Source organism: Ursus arctos, unplaced genomic scaffold, assembly GCF_023065955.2.
Source record: "Ursus arctos isolate Adak ecotype North America unplaced genomic scaffold, UrsArc2.0 scaffold_32, whole genome shotgun sequence".
Classification (NCBI taxonomy): Eukaryota; Metazoa; Chordata; class Mammalia; order Carnivora; family Ursidae; genus Ursus; species Ursus arctos.
Window position 1 is genome coordinate 10804832 of NW_026623008.1, and position 21319 is coordinate 10826150.

At 59.7% G+C, this 21319-nt stretch overlaps 1 protein-coding gene across 1 annotated transcript; it reads left to right on the forward strand.

Annotated features, from left to right (window-relative positions):
* The first annotated feature begins 80 nt into the window (after positions 1-80).
* Positions 81-16396, forward strand: EFHD2 (EF-hand domain family member D2). Its single transcript, XM_026519791.4, has 4 exons — positions 81-464; positions 12195-12342; positions 13209-13343; positions 14672-16396. The coding sequence occupies exons 1-4, from the start codon at positions 157-159 to the stop codon at positions 14801-14803; spliced, it is 723 nt and encodes a 240-aa protein (XP_026375576.1). The 5' UTR covers positions 81-156; the 3' UTR covers positions 14804-16396.
* Positions 16397-21319: the final 4923 nt, after the last annotated feature.

Genomic DNA, 21319 nt, shown 5'->3' on the forward strand with positions numbered 1-21319 from the left:
GCGGGGAGCGGGCGGGCCAGGCGCGGGGCCTAAGCCCCACCCCCGGGGGCGGAGCCTGGCGCCGGGGAGTGTCAGGAAGAGGAAGAGCGCGGCCAGAGGCGGTGCGGGCGCGCGGCGAGCAGGGGCCGGGCCCAGGCGAGCGCCGCGCGGGCCACCATGGCCACGGACGAGCTGGCCAGCAAGCTGAACCGGCGGCTGCAGATGGAGGACGAGGGCGGCGCCGAGGCCCCGGAGCAGCCCGGGCTGAACGGGGCGGCGGCGGCGGCGGCCGGGGCGCCCGACGAGGCGGCCGAGGCGCTGGGCAGCGCGGACGGCGAGCTGAGCGCCAAGCTGCTGCGGCGCGCCGACCTCAACCAGGGCATCGGCGAGCCCCAGTCGCCCAGCCGCCGCGTCTTCAACCCCTACACCGAGTTCAAGGAGTTCTCCAGGAAGCAGATCAAGGACATGGAGAAGATGTTCAAGCAGTGAGTGCCCGCCCGACCCGGCCCCCCACCCACCCCGCGCGCCGGCCTCGGGCCGCGAACCCCCGAACCCCCGAAACCTTGCGCCGCCCGGGACCCCTGCCGCCAGTCGTGCGCCCCTGAACCCCGACACATCAGGGGTGGCGACCCTGCGTCCCCTTTCATTTAATCACGAGGCTTCAGGACCTCCTCCCCACCACGCGTGTGAGTCTGGCGACCCCCAGCCCTTGACACGCGACCTCTCCTCACGGTGACGCGGCCCCCAGTACACCATACGCGTGCACTCGGTGTGGGGGACCGCGCGGCCCCTCCAGGTAACCCCGAGTCCCCTCGAGCCCCCACTACACCATACACATGAGTCTGAAGATTCTGGGGCTCTGGCCTCGGACCCCTGTGTTAGTGAAGCTTCCCTCGCCACCCATCAGACACCCACGCACCCTGAGATTTGAGGACCCCGTGGCCTCCCCCCGCCCCCAGCTACTCGAATTCCCCACCCCCACCCTAACACCCTGGTCAAAAACATCCACACACACCCCCAGCTCCTCAACAAAGGTTACCATTCCTTGCGCCCCATGCTGTACCCATTCTTTCATTAGGGTCCTTTCATTTCCTCTGCTTATCTCAGATTCCCCTTAACATAGGTTCTGGGCAAAGACACCCCCCCCTTCAGTTATTCAGCATCTGCTAGCAAACTGTGGTCAAAGACCCTCCGGACCCTTCCGCCCCTACTCCTATCCACTCAGCTAGCCAGGACCCCACTCCTTGACCCTCAGGTGGTCTCCCTAGGGAGGGATCCCTCCATCCCTGCCCCCCACTCTGCAGGTATGTACCACCCATCCTCCCTTCAGGGCAGAGTCCCCTCCTCCCTCCACACACTGTTCCTCCCTCCTCTTGCCCTAACCACCCCCCTCAGCAGCTTTGCAGTCACTGCCTTCCCCCACTGTGTGCCCCCTTTCCTCCCACACAGGGTTCCCGACACCCCACACCTCCCTGTCTAATTGGCCTGGTTGCTCTCACCCCTACCTTTTCCTCTACGAAATTCCATACACTGTGCCCTTAGCAGGTTGGACGGGCACCCCCAGGCCTGTGGCTCAGCCCTCCCCCTCCCCATAAAAACCTTAAAATCTCTCTGAAGGGATTAAATGGTCCCCTTCTGGTCCATCCCTGAGTCCACCCAGTTGAGATCGAGATGGACAGCCAAACTCTTCACAACCACAATTGTGCAGGGAGGGAGTTGTAAGAGCTCACAGCCCCTTCCTCTCTGTACCCTTCCCCACTTCTTGTTGCCCATCCCCTTGCCCCTGGCCCCTAGAGGGGGAACAGCCCAGGGGTATGGTCTGGAGTGGAGAGGTGCTGACCCACCCTGGCTGAGGCAGGAGTACAGGGCGGTATGGGGCTGTGTACCCAACCAGCAAGCAGGAAGCCCAGGAAGGGGGTGTTTTGCAAGCCCACAGCTTGAGAAAGGCTCTTTCCCACTTCTCATCACTGCTGCTTCTGCCTGTGGCCCCCACACAGGGGAAGAGGGTTTTGTTTCCCAGACCTGGATGGCTGGGAGCCCCATACTTTTCCAAGGGTCAGCCTGGGGGGAAACTGAGTCCTTAACCCTCCTCTGGGCCTCTGTGTGGAAGTCCCTGGGCCCTGAGGAGCCTGCCTCTTTGACTGCAGGGTCTTTGTTGGGAGTTCTAAAGTTTCTTTCCCCACCAAAGACTGTCACCGTCAGCAGAGCAAGATTTCCAGGATTCCAGCCCAAACTGATGGAAAGCTCCTTGAGCCCAGGGCTAGGTATAGATAGCTTCACTGTCTGGAACTTCCTCGTAGAGCTGCCCACCCCCCACCCCCACCCCCGAGTGGGAGAAGCAGTGCAGGGGGGATTGTTCCAATGCATCTGTGATTGATAGTGTCTAGGCACTAAGGAGCTCCTGGATTCACCCAGCATCCCCATGACGCAGAACTCTCATCATCACCATGGCACAGTTGGGCGGTCTTGGCACAGAGAAGTTAAATAACTCACAAAGACCACACAGCTAGAAAATAATGGAGCCAGGACCTGAACTTAGGTCTGACTCCAAAAGATGTGTTCTTCCCTTCGGGGTTTTCCGTCACAGACATCTGCTTCCGTGCGGGAAACACGCTTCTTCAGCACTCCCTTCCGTGTTCATGGCTGATTTCCCACCTCACGGACCCGCCACTGGCCCATGTCTTTCTCCCAGAATCCTCCTTCTCTTGGGCTTCCGCAGCATTGCTACACCCTGGAAAAAAAAAAAAAGAGCTGTTTGGGAGAACCCATGCACCCCGAATGGGTAGGGACTTGGGAGGCCGCAGCTTGATCAGAAGGGGCGCATGACCAGAGGAATGGCCTGGAAGCCGCATTCGCGAGCACACTCGCTTTCTAGAGAGGTTGTTTTGGGTGTTCGTTTGACAGGGTTTACTCTGATGAAGTTTGGGTGGAGCTGAACTCCTTCCAACACCCCCGTGGGCCACCTCTTGGCACCACTGCTGCTTGCTGCGTGGGGGTGGGGGGCAGGAAGGGGCCGGGGAGCTGGACTTCTAGGGAAGGAAGTGCCACCCGCGGGGGCCCTGGCGAGGATAGAAAGCTGCAGGTTTTGTATTCAAGGAAACAAGGCTGCCCTGTGCCAGCCGAGCCCAGCCCAGCCGAGCCCCGGCCATGAACAGCCAGCACACAGGCTCTCTGAGGACAAAACCCCTGTTCTGCTTCTGCGTGCTAGTGGGGCCGCCACCCCCTGGGTCCAAGCGGGGCCCTGCTGGGAGACTTCCACCCTGGTCTCCGGCTCCCCAGCTCCCCGGCAGGGAGGAGGGGAGCCCAGCCCTCCTGGAAGCCATTCATCAGAGCAGAGTACAAGAGATGGGGAGGTCACAGGGAACTGGGAGCCGGCCTTCCTTGGAAGGCAGGAGCTAGAAAGCCTGGTCTTCCATCCCGGGTCTGCCCCTGAAGTCCCTTGTCTGCCCTCGCTTCGGCCTTAGTCTTCCCACCTGTAAAAGGAGCGGGCTGTATTCAGCAATGGCCTCCTGATTTCTGAGGGGTCCTGAGCCCTTCTGGATGACAGAATGCTTTCCAGGGTCTTCTACTTCATCCATTCATTGTCTATGAGCAGATCCTTCCCGAGGAGGGGATAGGAGGAGAATCAAGGGGATTGAGGGAAGCGAGACAGGCTGTCCGCCGTCACGGACCTCACGATCCAGCTGGGAGAAACTTCCAGCCCTTCTTCCCATCTGACAGAGAAGGCAACTGAGACCCAGAAAGGTGTGGTGACTTGCTTGGGGTCTCAGGGAAGTTTTCAGTGGCCGAACCAGAGGGTTCTTGTCTGTACATTGAGGGTAGTGGTCCCTGCTTCTCAGGCGGGGCTGGGAGGGGGCGACGCCCATCGAGCTCTGGCATCATGCCCAGCACGTGGAACCCGGATTCTCAGTCCTCCCTCCCCAGGCGGCCTCAGGCGGCCCCAGCTCTTCTAACCCCTCTCCCCACCTCTCTCTCGGCCCATCCATTCAGGGCTCTCTCTGGAACCTTCCAGCCAAAGAGGGAATGATGTGACCCCACAGAGCCTCAAGGGGGCCCACCTCTGGGCTGGCAGCAGCCTGTGTGAGGCTCTGTGGGGTTTTGTAAGTCGAGACCTGCCCGAGAGGTCGGCAGCCACGTAATCCGGAAGCTGCCGTGGAATCTGAGGCAGATGCCCTAGTTCCCTGCGTGGCCAGCCTCGTCCCCAGACACTGCATCTCCTGACCCCTTGCATCAGAGAGGCAGGCTTCCCTCTCCTTCTGGACGCCTCTGCCCTCCCCTCTTCTCCATTTGCTCCTCCTCCCACATGTCTCCCCAGACCCTGTCCCTCACAGCAGCTCCCTCAGCGTCCTTCCTGGAAGAGAGTAGGACACAGTAGTTAAGAGCAGGGCCTCTGGAGTCTGTGGGTTTGAATCCCAAGGCCCTTAAACCTTCTGGGCCTCAGTTCCTCACCCTAAAACAGGGAGAGTAATAGCACCCACCTCGCAGGGCTGTTGTGAAGTACTTAACCCCGTGCTCGGCACGAAGAAAGCACTGTGAAGTTCCTGTCCCCCTCATCCCCTGGGCCTGGCGGCGGTTGTCTAGGCTGGCAAGGAGGGCACTCCACAAAAGCTCCTGGCTGCCTCCCCTTACCCCCTGCGGAGCTGCCCAGCTGGGGAAAACCCCATGCTTTGGGCCCGAGTGTTGGGGACCCAGCATGAGAACCCCCCATTTCTCCTGCGGAACGGGTGCTCCAGTTGGCAGCTACGTATGGCTCTGATAAATAACAAAAATGGGGAAACGAATTCATTATCACGTAACTACGTGGAAGGCAGGTGGCAAGGAAAAAGGAAAGCGCGAACGAACGCTCCGGAGTGATTCCAAACTGGGACCCCAGCGCCCGTCCACCGCGGTGCCGCTGGGCGACTCCGGGCGGGGCGCTCAGCTTTGCACCCCACCCTGGGCTAAAGACCCTCCCTGCTGAAGTTCGGAGGCTTCCGTGTAAAGAGTCCTGGCCCTTTGTGAAGAGTCCACCATCATGTCCGGCCTGTGGGCTGTTAAAAACATAGATGCTTTTGAAAAAAATCTATCCATGTGACCATTTATCCAACGCGTACTAAGTATTTGCTGTGCGGAAGTTCTAGAGAAGGGAGGAAGGAAGTTCTTGCCCTCAGGGAGCTGAAAGTCTCAGGAAGAGCAGTGGTATGGAGGGGTCTCTGAGTGTAGAGAGGATGGGCCCATGGGGCTGGAAATGGAACCTTCCATTTCTTTATCCCTTCCATGAGGACTGAATGCGCTCTTGAGGGGGGCGGTGATGATGCGTCGTCCTCCGCCGGCCCCCTGCCCCCACGTCCTCTCCTCGTTAAGTGGAACCCCCAGTCCAGTTGCTCACAGCCGCGCAGTGAGGTGGGTAAATCATGATTCCCATGTGCCAGACGGAGACATTGAGGCTCAAGGAAGTCGAGTCACGTACCCAAGGTTATAATAAGCGGCAGGGGCAGAATTAGAAGCAGGCTGGCCTGCAGGGAGCCCCAGAGGCCGAGAGAGGGCTGTATTTTTGGATGGGGGGTGGGGGGTGCTCTCAGAGCCTCAGGAGGGGAAGCCATCTGCGGGGGTATAGAGGTTGGGTCCTTCCACCTGCAGCAGCCAGGAGCCCGGCTTTCTGGGGAGATGCCGCACCCCCCCGGGAGGGAGGATTTCCCGAACTGAGTGCTCACCCTCTGCTCTTCCGACTTCCCTTCTGATTCTGAGTCACCTCTCCCCTCCCCCGCCCGGGGACTTTTGGTTCCCCTTTGGCTTTGCACCTTCCTGCCTTCTGTGGTCTGGACCCTCTGGGTCCAAGGCCTGGCTTCAGCGGTGAGAGTCCAGGCTGGAGAAGACCAGGCCCTGCTGCCTCAGGGGGGGCCCTTTGGCAAGGCCAGCCCAGGCGGGGGAGGAGGAGGAGAGGCAGAGCTGCCCTGAGACCGCAGCGGGGACCGTCCCCACTCCCTGCAGCGGCTGAGTTCCCTCTGACTGCTGAGTGGCCTTCTCCTTGGCGGACTTCCGCTTTTCAAGGCCTGCGGAGCAGCAAGAGTCCCATGCCAGCTGGGTGCGGCTAGAGGGGAGCCGGGCCCGGGGTTTCTGAGCTGTGTGCGGACCCTCGCGTGACGGAGACACGTCCGCCTCCCCCATCCCGGGCAGTTTGTCTCTTATTTAATCCTTTTATGGCATCCTGTGAGCTCATCATCACTCTTGTCACAAATGAGAACACGTGGTCTCCCAGAGGTGGCTGACCCGTCCAGCGTCACACAGCTAGTAAGGAGCGGGGACAGCGTTTGAACTGGGGTCTGTCTGACTCCACGTCCCTGGCTCCCAGGGACCCCGAAAGACGGCAGCAGCAGCAGCAACCAGGCGCTTGTTAGAAATGCAGCTCCACCCCGGGTCTACTGGATCAGAATCCGCATTTTAACACTCATGTCAGAAGCACCAGGCCACCCACAGCTGTCTTCCCCCACCTGCCTGAGGAGTTCCTTCGGGTAAGGCAGGTTCCTTAGTCTGGGCAGTAGGGGAAGATTAAGTTGAATAATAAACACTAGGTTGGATTAGACACTCAGTGAATTTCTTTGCCATCACGGCTGTAAGGATAAGTATTATTAAGAGCAGGCAGGGAAAGCTGGCAGGACACCGCTGCTGACGTTACCGGCCCGGGGAGAGGCCTGCCCAGCCTGGCGCTCAGCATCTGGCGGTTGAACCCGAGGTTGGGCGGTCCCGAGCCCTGACAAGCCCCGAGCAGATTGCCATCTCAGCCTGGGGGGGGTCCTACTGGATCCTTGGACTCACTGAAAAGCTGTGGGGGAGCTGCGAGCCAAACACACACACCCTTACCCTCTCCGTGGCTGACATGGCAACAGATCGAGTGTCCGATTCTGAAGATAGGACTGGAGGAAGTGGCGAGTGGCTGGGCTTTCCCCACATGAGTCAGGCAGTCTGGGGGTGGGGGTGGGGGCGTGCGCGACCCGTCGGGCCATGCCGAGCAGTTACCAGAGCGTGTGGGTGGTGGGTGGCCACCTGCGGAAGGAGGCCGGCAGGGCCAAGCTGGCTGCAATAGTGGGCAAGGCCAGAATTCTTCTCTTGTCCAGAACTCTCCCTGCCCCAAGGGACCTGCCTTCCCAGTTCATAGGACAGAGAGTAGAGAGGCCTAGGAGCCACTGAGGGAGACAGGAGAGGGGAGGACCAGGTCTGTGAATGCCGAGACCAAAGCCAGGTGGGCCTGGGGGGGTGCTTAGTCCATAAACACCACCCTCTCCAGCTGTTTCTCCTCCTGGGGACACTCATGGGCCGAGGGGCCAGCTGCAAAGGCCTGGGATAGGAAGCAGAAGGGACAAAACGGGTCTGCTGTGCTCCCATCTTGTCCCTGTACAGCAGCTGTGGTAAGTCCTCGTTCTGCCATCAGACTCCACAGCACAGCTGCTGGGTGGCGAGGCTCGTGCACAAGGAGCAGCCTTCTAATAGACAGTTCCAGAGTCAGCGTGGTCTGCCTTACGTGAAGCAGCGAGCTTCCTGTGCTCAGAGGTATTCAAGACACAAGCAGGAAAACTGCCTTGGGAATCTGACCTTCACTAATGGCTGAATGAGTGGCCTCCAATATCCCTCCCAACCTGAGGATCTCTAGTACCGGGTCTGTGGGCATCGGGACATAGCATCGCAGTTAAAAGCACGTGTGTTTCATCATATCGGGGTTCGGATCCCAGCTTTGTCCTCGTCAACTATGGCCTCGGCCCCGTCACTTCCTCCCTGAGCCTCCGTCTCCTCATCGGTAATATGGGGATATTTATGCCTGCTCCACAGGGTTCTGGGGAGGGTCTGATGCGGAATACTGGGCATAGCGCCTGGTGCATAATAAGTGCTCAGCAGAGAGTAGCCCGTAAGGATAATATTGTTAGGAAACAGGGTGTTGATACTGGACGCTGTGGGAACTGGCCTCTGCCCGCCCCCGGGACTGCTGGTTATCAGAAGCTGGGTGGGACCTGCTCGGCCCAAAGGGGCAAAGTCCTCCGCGGTGGTGGCCGGCTGCTCCGCTCTCCAGGGTGGATGGGAGGGATTCTGTCACCGGCATCCGGGGCGGCAGCTGCCGAGCCCTGCCCGCCGAGAACTATTCAGGGGGAGGCGGGTAGGAATGTGGGCACGGTGCCAGGTGCAGCAGCCTCCCTCCGGTGCTGGAGAGAAGTGCTGAGCTCCCAGCCTGGGAGCTTTGTTGCCATTCCTGCCCAGTGTAGCTGGCCCTCCCAGGCAGGCCCCAGGCTGGGCTCTCAACCCAGCGTCCCCCAGGCCTACAGGCTTGAGAATTCAGGACCCTCCGTGGGACCAGGAAGAAGAGGGAAGCAGACAGGCAGGAAGAAGGAACGTCTCCAGCTTTGGGGATCCTGCAGTCCACTGGCTGTGTGACCCCAGGCTGGCGGCTACCTACTCTGGGCCTCAGTTTCCCCCACATCACGTGAAGCGGGTAGACCAGGCTGTGCGGACAGATCTTGTGCGCTGACTCTCTTTCCCTGGCCCCTCTGAGCCGCCTGCACCCTCAGTGCCAGCTTAGGGAGAGAACCGATGGGTGAGAGGGTCTCCCCGGCCAGGGGCACGTCTTGTGTTGCTGTTCATCCACTTGCTGGTGGCATGGTGACAGTCCCCCCCCCCCCACCTTGTCACTTCCTTCCCGTGAGAAGAGGGACAGAGTAATCCAGGGCCAAGGCTCCTCTCTCCTTCTGCCCAGCAAGAGAGTGAAAGGCTCTGTCCTGCTGTCTTTCCACCTCCCCAAGCAGTGGGGTCTTTGAATCAGGCCTAGTGGGAAAAGTAGTGGGAGCCTCGGAGGAGGGGGAGGTGCTGGGGGCCTGCAGACCAGTCTACAGCAAGCATTTCCTCGCAGCCGGGCACCCTCAGGACTGGCGCCCAAGGGAGAAGCCCTTGTGGTTTTTACCACTATCATTGTTACCAGCACCATTTTTAAGATCTGTGTGCAAAGTACGTAAGGAAATGTCTGGCACACAGAAAGTGCTCAGTGGCCACTATTATAATGAAATCAGCAGGCTTTAAGCACCTGTTATGTACTAGGCATTTTATGTTCATCATCTCATTTAATCTTTAATCCTAAAGGTGGGTAGTGATAATACCGCTTTAATTTGTTATTATTACTGTTGGCGTTACTGTCCGCCTGTGCTCCTTAAGTGCTTACCGTGGGCCACGCTCTGTGCTAGGATCCGGCATGGCTCGTCTGTTTTAGTCTTTGCCTCCATCCTGAGATGGGTCCTTTGATCTCCACAATGTAAATAGGAAAAATGGGGTTTGTGGGGTCAGGTGACTTGGCCAGGCTCAGCCAGCCAGCCTAGTGGCAGATCTGGGGTTCAGACCCCAGTCAGTCTCAGTAGAGCTGATGTGGGCACAGAAACTTCAAGGTCATCAGTCACGTTCACCCTGGGGACCTGGCTGATCTAGTGGCCCCAAGCCCAGGGCACACAGTAGATGCCTGCTTCCCAGGAGCCTTGTGGGAACAGCCCTTCCCCCCTCCAATGTCTCCTCCCCTGGGGGACCCAACTCCCACCCCAGCACCTGGCCTCTTCCTGACCTCTGTCGCCTCCCCTTGGCAGTTGACCTGCTGGCGCTGTGACCAGCCCCTGCATTGTCCCCCTGGGGGCCAGAGCCTGCCCAGGAGAGAGCCCAGACCCGGTAATTGATTGACCTTTGATTGATGCAGGCAGCGGTTCAAGCCGCGGATAGAGCTGCAGGCCAGCCAGGCCTGGGAGCTGCCAGAGACCCAACAGATACAGAGCCAAAGTCTCTGTCCAAGTTCAGACACTTTATCTGCACTTCCTCTGAAACTAAGCCACCCCCAGCTGCAGGAGAAACCCATACACATGGGCAGTAAATAAAGCTGGGGCTCAGGAGAGGCAGGTGGGACAGCAGAGTGTGGGAACCCCAGGGATGGGGGGGTGAGTCCCTGGCCAGCTAGTCAGTAGGCCAGCGCCCTCACCCCTACTCTCCTTGTTCCCTAGTCAGTCACGTGGGGAAATAATCCCCCCAGGATTGCTGAGCACGGCAGTTGTCAAAAAAATGCCTGGCACATAGTAGGAGCTTCATAGAGGCAACCAGCTCTCACTCCAGTGATGGCCACGCTGCCATTTCTGGAATCCACTCCATGTGCCAGGCACTGGGCTAAGTGCATGCCATGCAGGAGCTCGGCCAGTCCTCACGGTGACCCTGCAAGAGAGTCACCATCACACCCCGGCTGGAGGCTCAAGTGGCAGGGTGGCCCAGAATCCAGGCAGTCTGCTCCAGCCCTGCCGTGTCATCGCTGACCGGCAGAAAGCAGCGAGGGTTTCCTGAGGGGCGGCGCCCGTGTGACTTTGCCCCAGGAAGGACCGGCCCCCTCACCAGGCTGCTCTCCGCAGGGCCGCTCCAGGACCTGTCACTTGGGGTCACGCCGCAGCCCCCCAGCCCCTCACCAGACTCCAAATGTGCAAGGAGGGGTCTCTGCCGTGTCCCCCGCAGGGCCCCTCCAGCCTGAAGGGGAGCCTGGAGCATGGGATCGTAGGCCTGCCTGGCCCTCCCGAGGCCCACAAGCCTCTACCACATCCTCTCACGTTGGCTCACGCCCCAGCCACAGCGCTGTCCCAGCCACGGCACCGCCCCAGCCACGGCGCTGACCACAGGGACCTCCGGCCCATCTGGCCCTGCTCCCGTTCCCCACCCCCAGCCCTGTGGGGAAAAAGCTTCAGGGCCGTGCTGCCTGCAGGGTTCCCAGAACCCCATCTTCCCTGTGCTGCGTCACTTCCAACCACTGACTCGTCCGTGAACTATTTATACCCCTCGCACCAACTGCTCCGTGCTCCGGGCAGACGGCTCAGTGCTGCGGGCCTCACCGGGACAGCTGGACGCGGGCTGGCACGGAGCAGGTGGGCAGGCTGGAGCTGGCCTTCCGCCCCCTTCCTTTACTGCTCTGTGACCTTGGGCAGGTCACTTAACCTCTCTGCACCTCCATTATATAAGGTTATTATGGGGATTAAGTACAATAAAGTATGTGAAGTTCCCGGCACATTTCTATTCGTTGTTCAAGGTCGTGCGGAGCTTACATATCCCTAGGGATGGGGGAAGGGAACTGGGGAGCCCTGAGGAAGGCACAGAAATGAGGTGTGTGTTTACGCAGGAGTGCCGAGACCGAGACCGGGAGGTAGATTTCTGCAGCTCAGCCCCTCTGTGTCACGCTATTGTCGCTATTGTCGCCAGCACTCACCCAGGCAGCTTGAGGCCTGGGGCTACGCTGGCTTCTCTAGGCTCAGAAAGCCCATTTTAGCCCTGAGAGCGCGCTTCCCACCCCCCACCAGGAGGCCGTCAGGTCAGGTGTTTGGTTAGCCTGATAAGAGGGCCCACATCCGTCACGATATGACAGGCTCTGCCCCAGCAGCACCTCCCCAGGGGGGACTGGACCCCGAGGCCATCTCTGACCCAAGCTCTTATCACAAGGAGGCCAGCGAGAGGGACATTTAAACAACCCCCACCCCATACACACACACACACACACACACACACACACACACTGTCCCCGTGTCTGCTGGGCCGTTGGTGGTAGAAAACAGACCTGCAATGTGCAGACACACTTTTATCACCTCATCAGTGTTCCAGCCCTTTCCAGCCACCAAGCCACATCCCGCCCCCCCCCTCACAGGCACACCCTGCACAAATTGTTCCCTGAATTCACCCCAGGCCACCTCCCAGCAAACTACAAGTGGACCTCCCTCCTGGGGCCTCCCTCCTGGGGCCTCCCTCCTGTGACACGTGCTACCTTCTGCCTCTCTCCTGGGTGGAGGCAGGAGTGGGGGAGATGGGGCCAGTAGAGATGCCAGGCTGGCCCTGGAGATAACATCAGAGTCACCACCACCACCCCCCCGCACTCTGTACCCCCGTGGTGTCGTGAATTCTTTCTCCCTGCTGGTTCCCGTCCCGTCCAGGACAGGCAGGCTGTGGCTTCCGCTTCCTTAGGCATCGCGCTGGTCCAAACCTTAGCGCTGTTCAACGTGTCAGAGGCCGCAGGCCATATAGGGAGTTCCTCGTCATCAGAGGTAACCAAGCAGTAGCCACACCTCGCGACTTCACCTGGACCGAGGTCCCTTCCAGCTGCAATAGGGTGACAGGGTCCTCGCAGTCCAGCCCTCGGTGCTCTGACCCGTCAGGTGTGAGGTGTCAGGATGTCCTCAGGCTCCGCTTCGCTCCCACAGGTACGACGCTGGCCGGGACGGCTTCATTGACCTGATGGAGCTGAAGCTGATGATGGAGAAGCTCGGAGCCCCGCAGACCCACCTGGGCCTGAAAAACATGATCAAGGAGGTGGATGAGGATTTCGACAGCAAGCTCAGCTTCCGGGAGGTGAGCCCACTCCCCGTGGTGCCGCGAGTGAGCAGGGAGGGACAGCCATTCCCTCACAGGGTCAGCACTTACTGAGTGACTTCTGTATACCTGACTCTGGGGGGCTTTGAGAATCCAGGGGAAGGCCCTGTGCTCCTGGGGTCCTGGACTGTAGAGGGGGAGATGCCCAGAGAGGGAAAGAGCAGGGTGCTGTGACGCAGGAGACGAGGGGGACAGGGGAGGGAGTGACATGCACTGCGTCCGAGAGGGGCCTGGCTCTGCGCTGGGTGACTTCACACTCCGGGTCACGGTCCGCCGTCACTCTGGGGCAGGAGCCATGAGCAAGCCTGTTCCTTGGAGGAGGAAATGGAGGCTCACAGCCAGAAAACAGCAGTGCCGGACCCCAGGCAGCCTCGGGTGAATGACCGTGGTGGCCTCCCTGGATGAACTAGCAAGAAGCCGAGAGGAGGCAGGCAAGAGAACGGCGGTGGGGAGGCCGTGCCCGATGATGGTGTGGAGTCAGGGCATGGGTTCAGGCCCTTCTTCTGTCACTTCCTGCTGGTACGATTCGGGGCAGGTTTTTTTCCTCGTCTCTGAGTCTTCCACAGTCTGTAAAATGGGCACAATCCTATACCTTGAGGACTCAGTCTCAGTAAATTGATTTGGGGAACAGGGGAGACAAAGATATGAGGTAGGTTGGGGCTCTTCCTGGGAGCCAAGTGTGGGCACACAGGCCTGCGGTAGCCCGGGATCCTGGGAGAGCAGGAGATGGGTCACCTTGCCTCCCATGGTACAGATGGGCAGACCGAGGCCCAGAGCGTGGCAGGAGAGAGCCCAGACCTCTGGCCCCTTGGCCTTCCGACAACGTGCTTTTCTCTCTACCGCAGTTCCTCCTGATTTTCCGCAAGGCAGCGGCTGGGGAGCTGCAGGAGGACAGCGGGCTGCATGTGCTCGCCCGCCTCTCCGAGATCGATGTCTCCACCGAGGGCGTCAAGGGGGCCAAGAGCTTCTTCGAGGCCAAGGTGAGGATCCTGAGGCCGTGTGGAGCCCAGGGTGGGGGGCGCTCAAGGACAAGGGTGCCCGGGCTGGGGAGGACAGGACTCTGAGTTAGCCCCAGGGTCAGTGCTCACCGTTCGTGGCCTTGCTGAGACTGCGGACAGGAGACGGGGCGCTGACGCGAGGGCTGGCCTGGGCGAGGCCCACAGCGCTCCTGGCTTCTGTCCCCTTCCAACCAAGTTGGGATCCCTTCCGGCGTCCCCTTTCTGTCCCTGGCCCACCGAACCACTACCCCCAAAGGACTAGTCCTTGAAATGTGGGCCCGGGAAATGGCAGAGCAGGCCCCAGAACACAGCGCACTGGCCCATGGGCCTCTCCGACAGCCCCGCCAGCCCCGGCCTGGAGGGGGTGTGGACCCCAGAGGCACCGTCCCGGAGCCGTACACACTTAGATGGAGGGGGAATATAGCTCGTGGATTCTGACCTCCCGGGGCACCTGCTTTTCCTTGTTTCTCCTCTCCCCCTGTTAACTACGAACATGGCTTCTGAAGGCCACCTCCCACCTCCCTCTGGGCTTCTGGGGTTGATGGGATGTTCCAGGGTTCATCAGTGGGACCTGGTATGCATCTGGGCTTCCTGGGACAGGAAGCAGGATAAGAATAGCAACTTCAGGGGGCGCCTGGGCGGCCCAGTCGGTGAAGCATCTGCCTTCGGCTCAGGTCATGATCTCGGGGTCCTGGGATTGAGCCTTGTGTCCGGCTCCCTGCTCAGGGGAAGTCTGCCTCTCCCTCTCCTTCTGCTCCTCCCTCCAACTCGTGCTCTCCACCCACCCCCAAAGAAATAAGTAAAAATTAAAAAAAAAAAAGGGGGGGGGCGCCTAGGTGGCACAGCGGTTAAGCGTCTGCCTTCGGCTCAGGGCGTGATCCCGGCGTTCTGGGATCGAGCCCCACATCAGGCTCCTCTGCTGGGAGCCTGCTTCTCCCTCTCCCACTCCCCCTGCTTGTGTTCCCTCTCTCGCTGGCTGTCTCTATCTCTGTAGAATAAATAAATAAAATCTTTAAAAAAAAAAAAAAAGGAGCAACATGGAAGCTCACACTTACAGGGCTCACTCTAGGCAGCAGCCACCAAATGTGATCTGGCTTCCGATCCACTCAACGAATCCGCGAGTCAGTTATGCATGGGAAACTGAGGCTCAGAGAGGTCAGCGAGGCCCCTGGCCCCCGGCCAGAGCTAGCGAGAGGCAGAGCGGTAGCGGACAGGCAGGGGGAGAGTCGCGGGACTGGGAGCCCGAGAGCCCACGGTGGCGGCACAGACGCCCCTCCCGCCCTGACCCCCGTCCCCCGACTCCACCACAGGTCCAGGCCATCAACGTGTCCAGCCGCTTCGAGGAGGAGATCAAGGCGGAGCAGGAGGAGAGGAAGAAGCAGGCGGAGGAGATGAAGCAGCGGAAGGCAGCCTTCAAGGAGCTGCAGTCCACCTTTAAGTAGCAAGGGGCTGCGGCCTGACCGCGTGGCCCCGGCCCTGGCGCCCGGTCCAGCCAGCAGGGGGGGCGGACTGGAGGCCAAGCCTGAGTCCCGGGCTCTGTCTGAAGGGACCACACTGAAAACCTACAAAGTCTGTGAACGGAGCCAGCTGAGGGGGGCCCCAGGTGGCCCGGCCCCCCCGCTCCCTTCCGCTGTTCCCGAGGCCGGGCCACCAGTGCTGGCTCCTTGCCTGGCCCAGCCTTCCCCGGCCATTCCCGTGTGTCTCTCGCCCCCGGCCGCCCTCTGCCCGCTCCAGCGCTGCAGCTGCTCCGAGCCCAGCCCCTGGCCCTGGGGCGCTCCCTGCCCCGGGTGCCTGCCCTCGCACGCTCTCCTCCTCCGCCCAGCCCAGCGGCCACCTACCCTGAACCTGCAGGCCGTGCTGCCCCTGGGGCCCTCACTTCCAAGCCTGGGGGAGGACAGGCGGCAAGAATGTGGCGGGCTCCGGCTCCAGTAGAGCAGGACCGAGGGGCTAATCAGAGGCTCTAGGGCTCCCCACCCCCGACGACTGTTCCTCCAGCCTTGCCTCCTCTCTCTGCTGGGGGCGGGGGGGATTCTGTTCTGGGGGAGGGACCCAAGCCCCGGCACCCCATGTTCCCACGGAGGCCCCGGCGCTCTGGGACCCAGCCAGGCAGGGTGAGGGGCAGCTGTGCCCATCTACCTCACGGGCCCGCACTCTGCCGGCCGTGCCATGGATCCTGGGCAGGGAAGGCTCTGGGGGCAGAAGCGCCACTCCCTAGTCTCCCTGGAACCACGCGAGGGTCCCAGGGGCTCTGGAGAGAGCAGGGTGGGGAGGAGGGATTGGCCCCTTCACGGGGAAGGAAACCAGCACCCGGCTTCATTCTCCAGGACACGTCCAAGAAGTGCTTTAAGTGGTTTGCACGGACCAGGCGGTGGGGAGCAGGGCCTTGCTTGGCCCCTTCACGCCATCCTTCCCCAAGTGATGGGCACCACCTTGTCACCAGCGACGGGACCTGTCCCGTCAACAGCCCCCTCCCCCAAGGAAGCATGGGGACCCCAGCCCTCCCTGTGCCCAACCCCAGACGGGCGACGGCCAAGCCTGTGCCACCAGCCCAGTCCCACGCGGCTCCCAGTGTGCTCACTTCCATGCGTGCGTGTCCATGTGTGTGCGCGTCTGTGTCCGTTGCCGTGTCGTGAAACTGTGCCCGCCACCCAGTCCAAACAAGTGAATGGCCTTCAAGGCCATGGTTATGCAACTTTCAGTGTGTGTCATGACGTCACTGCTTTTTAAACTTGATAACTCTTTATTTTAGTAAAATGCCCCAAGAGTCCACAAAACTGTTGGATTTGCAGAGGTTTTATTTTTTTGGCCTTAGAATCTGCAGAAATTAGGAGGTACTGACGCCAGTGCAGCAGCCTTGGCCCTGGATTGCGTTTGCCTTAGCGGATATGTTTATACAGATGAATATAAAAAGTTCTTTTTCTTTGGCGTACTGCTTTTTTTCCCCTCCCTCCTCACCTTCCCCGAAAGAAAGCTACTTCTTCATTTGGTGGTACAATTATTTTTTTTAACTAAAATAAGATAAAAGTCTATATTCTTATGTGTGTGTGGTTCTTGTTGGTTGGTGGGGAGGGGAGGGGCTGGGAGAGGGAGGAAGGGGACGAGGTCACCTGGTGCTGGCGCAGCATTTGCTCAGGTGGCTCCCGTGTCCTGTCAGAGGCCCCGGGAGGAGACTCTTCCTAATGGGGGAGGTTGGGCATGACCCCCACCGCCTATCACCAGGGGCTCCACTCGGGTAATCCTCACGACCAGTGCATGAGGGGTGCTGTTTTATTTCCCAGGGGGTCTCCCAGAGGCACACAGGCTGGGGGGAGACAGGGCTGGGCGGGGGACAGGATGCAGGCCCAGCCCCTCAGTCCACAGCCCGTCCCCCTCCCCCTCCAGTCACCCGCCAGGCAAGTTCAGAGGAGGGCATGCACTGGAAGTGGTACCACCACTGTGGGGGTTCCAGATGGATGCCCCCTAGAGCCCCCCAGTATTCTCCCCCATGCAGAGACACCTCAACCCCCAGCCCCCGCAACACACAGGACAGGCTGGGGTGGTGGCGTGATGAGGAAAGACCCAAGGTGCTCCCTGTGTGGCATTGGACGGATCAGGCTCCTATTGGGTGTCAGTCTCCCCATCTGTTCAAAGCGAGGGTGGGCTAAGGTGTCTAGGGTCTTCCCAGCCCCGCAGTTTCCAGGTACCGGTACAACCTGAGTTCCGGGGTAGGAGTGGGGGATTAGGCTGGGCATCGCTGCCCCCAGGTGGACGTGGATGGTATTGCAGAAGCCTCTGGCTCCCTCACCTGCCCCGTGAGGGGAGGACAGGGAGCGTCCTTGGAGTGTGTTTCCTGGGGAATGCCACCCCCACATGCCTCCCAATGCCTAAAATGCCACCATCATTAACACAGCCTTTTGGCAACCCTTCCCCAAGAGGGAAGAACATCAGAACCCCTGATGTCCGAGCCCAGAGGGTCTCAGAACAAAGGGATAGAGGACGCTAATTGGGAAGGACTAAAATTCAAGCTCTAGAACACCCCGTCCCGCTGGCCCCGTGATGAATGTGGGCCTCGAGCCCTCGGAATGTAAGAGACACGGTCCCACTGTCCCACGCCAGGACCCACCACCACAGCAACAGGTCTCAGCCAGAAGGGGGCCCTCAGCCTCAGCCCGCACGAGACGCCCACTCCAGCCCCGGCAGGGGGATAAGGCTGCGGAGGGAAGCGCCCCGGAGTGACTCGGGGCCCGAGAGTGGGAAAGTACATGGTTCCTCGATCCCCTCCCAGGTCCCATCCTCTCGGCCCCCATTGCCAAACACTGAAACCCCTCAGTGAGCCCCCAGACCTCCTCTGAACCCCCAATACTTCTATCCGGTTCTAAGGAGAAGCACTGCCAGCTTCTCCCTCTCACCCCTGCTGGCCCCTTGGTGGCCTCACCCAAGAAACAGCTGCCACCTGAGAATCCTGTCCCAGCCGCTAGAAACTATGGGCCCCAGGCAGTGGCACCTGCTCTGTTTCTCAGGCTCTCACCACCCCCGCACTCCCAACCTTGGCACCGCATCTCCTGAGGCCCCCCTCCGGCAGCTCAGCCTCTGCCGAGTCACCCTTGATTATTTTTCCAGGACAGTCTGGCCCTGAGTGTCTGAGAGACTCTGCAGCCCAGGCCCCGGGAGTACCCACTCCGGGTCCTGGAAAGCACAGAGGTCAAGGGGATGAGGATGGGATCCCAGCATTCTCACACCCTCAAGTCCTCAAGTTCATTCTGGACATGGAATCTGTTGAGAAGGAATCCTTTCTCAATCTGCAGCGCCACTGAGCTCCCAGCTCGAACGAACCTCTTCTCGTTCAGGGACCCTCGGAGGAACCCTTACTGCCCTGCCCAGATGAGCAGGGTCTAACCCTGCAACTCCAGCCCGAGCACAAGGTCTGTGCATGGCAGGTGCTCCGCGCACGCGGGAGGGAGGAAGGGAGGGATGGGTAGATGGATGGGTGGACGGACGGACAGATGGCTTCTGGGTACACAGTACGTCAGCACCTCACAGACTCTGCACACAAAATGGTCGTCTTTAATCGAGTTAATCCAGGAAATCCGGTCCACAGGGCTCCCCTCTGCAGATAGTCACCCCCCCACCCCACCCCATGGCGGCTTCTTCAGCTCTGATAACTCACCAAGGCCAGCAAATCAGGTCAGCCCCCCACATGTCACCACCGTAACTGAGGCATTCGGGACCACTGGAGTAATGGCATCCCCTGACCAGGGCTCCCTGAATCGAGGCCAAGTCGGCAGGGGCTGCCACTGGTTCCCGCCTCTGCCCAGTTGCTCCCAGTGAGAACACGGTTTCGTCCCCGGCTACCCCAAGGCACAGCCAGAGGCGCCTCCAGGGCCTGGAGAAGGCTCCGATCATCCACAGAACGTTCCCTGAAGTCTCATCCCATCTCTCAGTCGCACATAACCTGACGTAAGGAGGAGTCACGGCCAGGGCCGACCGGTCCGTCCATACTGTGGCCACAGTGCTGGGGTCCACAACATCTTTAGGGCCCACGAAAATCTTCTAGTTTCTTATCAAATCAGCAGAGAAAGAATGACTACAATCCAGGCTTCTATTATATGATACCAGCTTAGATGAGATTAGTCTTTATACCTCTGCAGTCATAAAACATGCTTTTTAAGTATTTTTGGGGGGAGGAAGGGGCTCACGAAGGCAAAGGGCCCAGTGATGTCCAGACTCGAGCTCTCTCGTAGGAACCAGACAACAGCACGGATAGCAGCCGACACGTACGTAGAGCTTGCCGGACGCCAGGCACTCCCTGCGGTGAGAGGCGGCACCATTCTAACCCCCTTTCACGGAGGAAGGCACAGAAGCCCAGAGAGGTTGAGTCATTAACACGAGGTCACACAGCCAGGAAGCGAAGGCTCCTTCGCGAGTACGGCCAGCCGTGGGCGAGGCACGCAGCAGCCCCGCCTCAGCACGTGACGCAGACGAGGGAGCCCGCGCTGCTCCCCAGGCCCACGGCTGGCGCGGCCTTACCTCCAGGGCCCAGGCGGGGAAGGCCTCAAAGCAAGGACGCGGTCTCCGCCCTCGGAGCAGCCGGCAACTTCCCCCCAAGAAAAGGTCAGTTGCTCTGGGGACATTCCAAAAAAGAAAAAAATCAACGACTCTTCCTCCGGGACCGCACTCCCTGTGCGCCTGCGCGTTCTCGCCATCGCCCGGGTCTGCTGCGCGTTTGAACGGGGGACCCGTGGCTCTGCGTGCGTGTGTGTATAATGGAGTGCTTCCCGTGTACGACACTGGTGTGCGCGTGCCTGTGGATGTGGAGGGGCGTGTGTGCGTGTCTGGCTGTCGCTGTGTGCTGGTGAAGCCACGGCAGGGGCACGGGACAGAGATGGGCACCAAGAGACTGTTATCTCGGAGCGGAAACCAGCAAACGCCCACACGTAGAAGACTGGTTCATCATTTCCCCTGTTGCTCCAGAGAAACTGAGGTCCTTGGGCGCCTGGGTGGCTCCGTCGGTGAAGCGGCTGCCTTCGGCTCGGGTCATGATTCCCAGGGTCCTGGGATCGAGTCCCACGTGGGGCTCCCTCTCAGTGGGGAGTCTGCTTCTCCCTCTGCCTGCCGCTCCCCCCGCTTGTGCTCTCTCTCTCTCTCTCTGACAATAAGTAAATAAAATCTTTAAAAGAGAGAGCGAGAGAGAAACTGAGCCCCAAAGACCTTGCCCAAGATCCAGGTCCCTAACCGAGCCAGAAACCAGGAGCCTTCTCTCCTGCTGCCCGAGCCCCGTCGCTCCCAAGATCTGCCCGAAGCTCGGTGCTCATCTCTGTGTCCAACATCAGCTCGCAGGTCAGGCGGGCCCTTTGCAGAGCTTGGCCACCATCTGCTCTGGGTCTGAGGTCGATTGGTGGCTGCTGACCCTGCCATCAGACCGGCCTCTCTTAACGCAACAGACAGTTCCCACAGCCTGAGATCCCCAACACCCCAGGCCCGGGGCCTGAGATCATCCCAGCAGGACAGACCCCCTTATCCATACACTTACACTCCCTGCCTTTATGTCTCTTTATATCGAAAGCTGCCTTGATTTTTATATTACCAAAGTAATGCATGCTTGTTTTTAAAAAAAATCTAAGCTGTATCAATTACATAAATTCGAGTCCTTCCTTACCCTCAGATACCCCCCGTTAACAGCAGAGTGTAGAGTTTTCTGCATTGTTTTATTAGGAAATAATTCCTTAGCTGAGCAGTGGGCTCAGTTCAAAAAACGACTGCCGAGGAGCACCGGGTGAGTAGAAGGGGGAGGGAGAGCAGGATCGAACTGAGTGGGCTCAAGTCAGGCCTTGGGGGAAACGGTTTACTACTACAAGGCCCTACAAGGGACGAGCTGACCCCAAACCGCCAGGGCTCTGGACGGACATTCTGGACACGCAGTGCTTTGGACCCACAGCAAACCCCACTGCAAACCCAGATCTGTCACTTGACACTGACATTCAAGTCGTGGAGCCTTGGAACTGACAGGAGCCTGGGATGCATCTGGTCCTACGTGCCCATTTTAGAGACAGGGAAACTGAGACTTTGCAGGGAGAGAACTGGGCTGGTTCTGGAGAAGAATTTGGCCAACTGAGCACCTTCTCAGCCTCCATCTGGGGCAGGAAGGCAGGGGGTAGCCCAAGACCAGACAATATTAGTTGAAAGAGGGAGAACGAAGAAGAGAGGAAGAGAGAGGAGGAAACAGGATGAACCCCAGCCCTGTGTCAGAAGTCCCGACTTCAGACCCTGGCTCTGGTGCTGCCCCACTGGCTGACCCTGGGCAGTCGCCAACCCTCTGAGTCTCGGCTTCCTCCTCTTTCTTGAGTGGATAAAAGCATCTCCAGCGTGTTGTTGGGACAACTGAGTGACTGCAAGAAGTGCCAGGCACGGTGCCCAATAGACAGGAACTAAGAGAATGAGTTAGGGAAAGAGGATGAGAACAGGCTCCAGGCAGAGAGGTG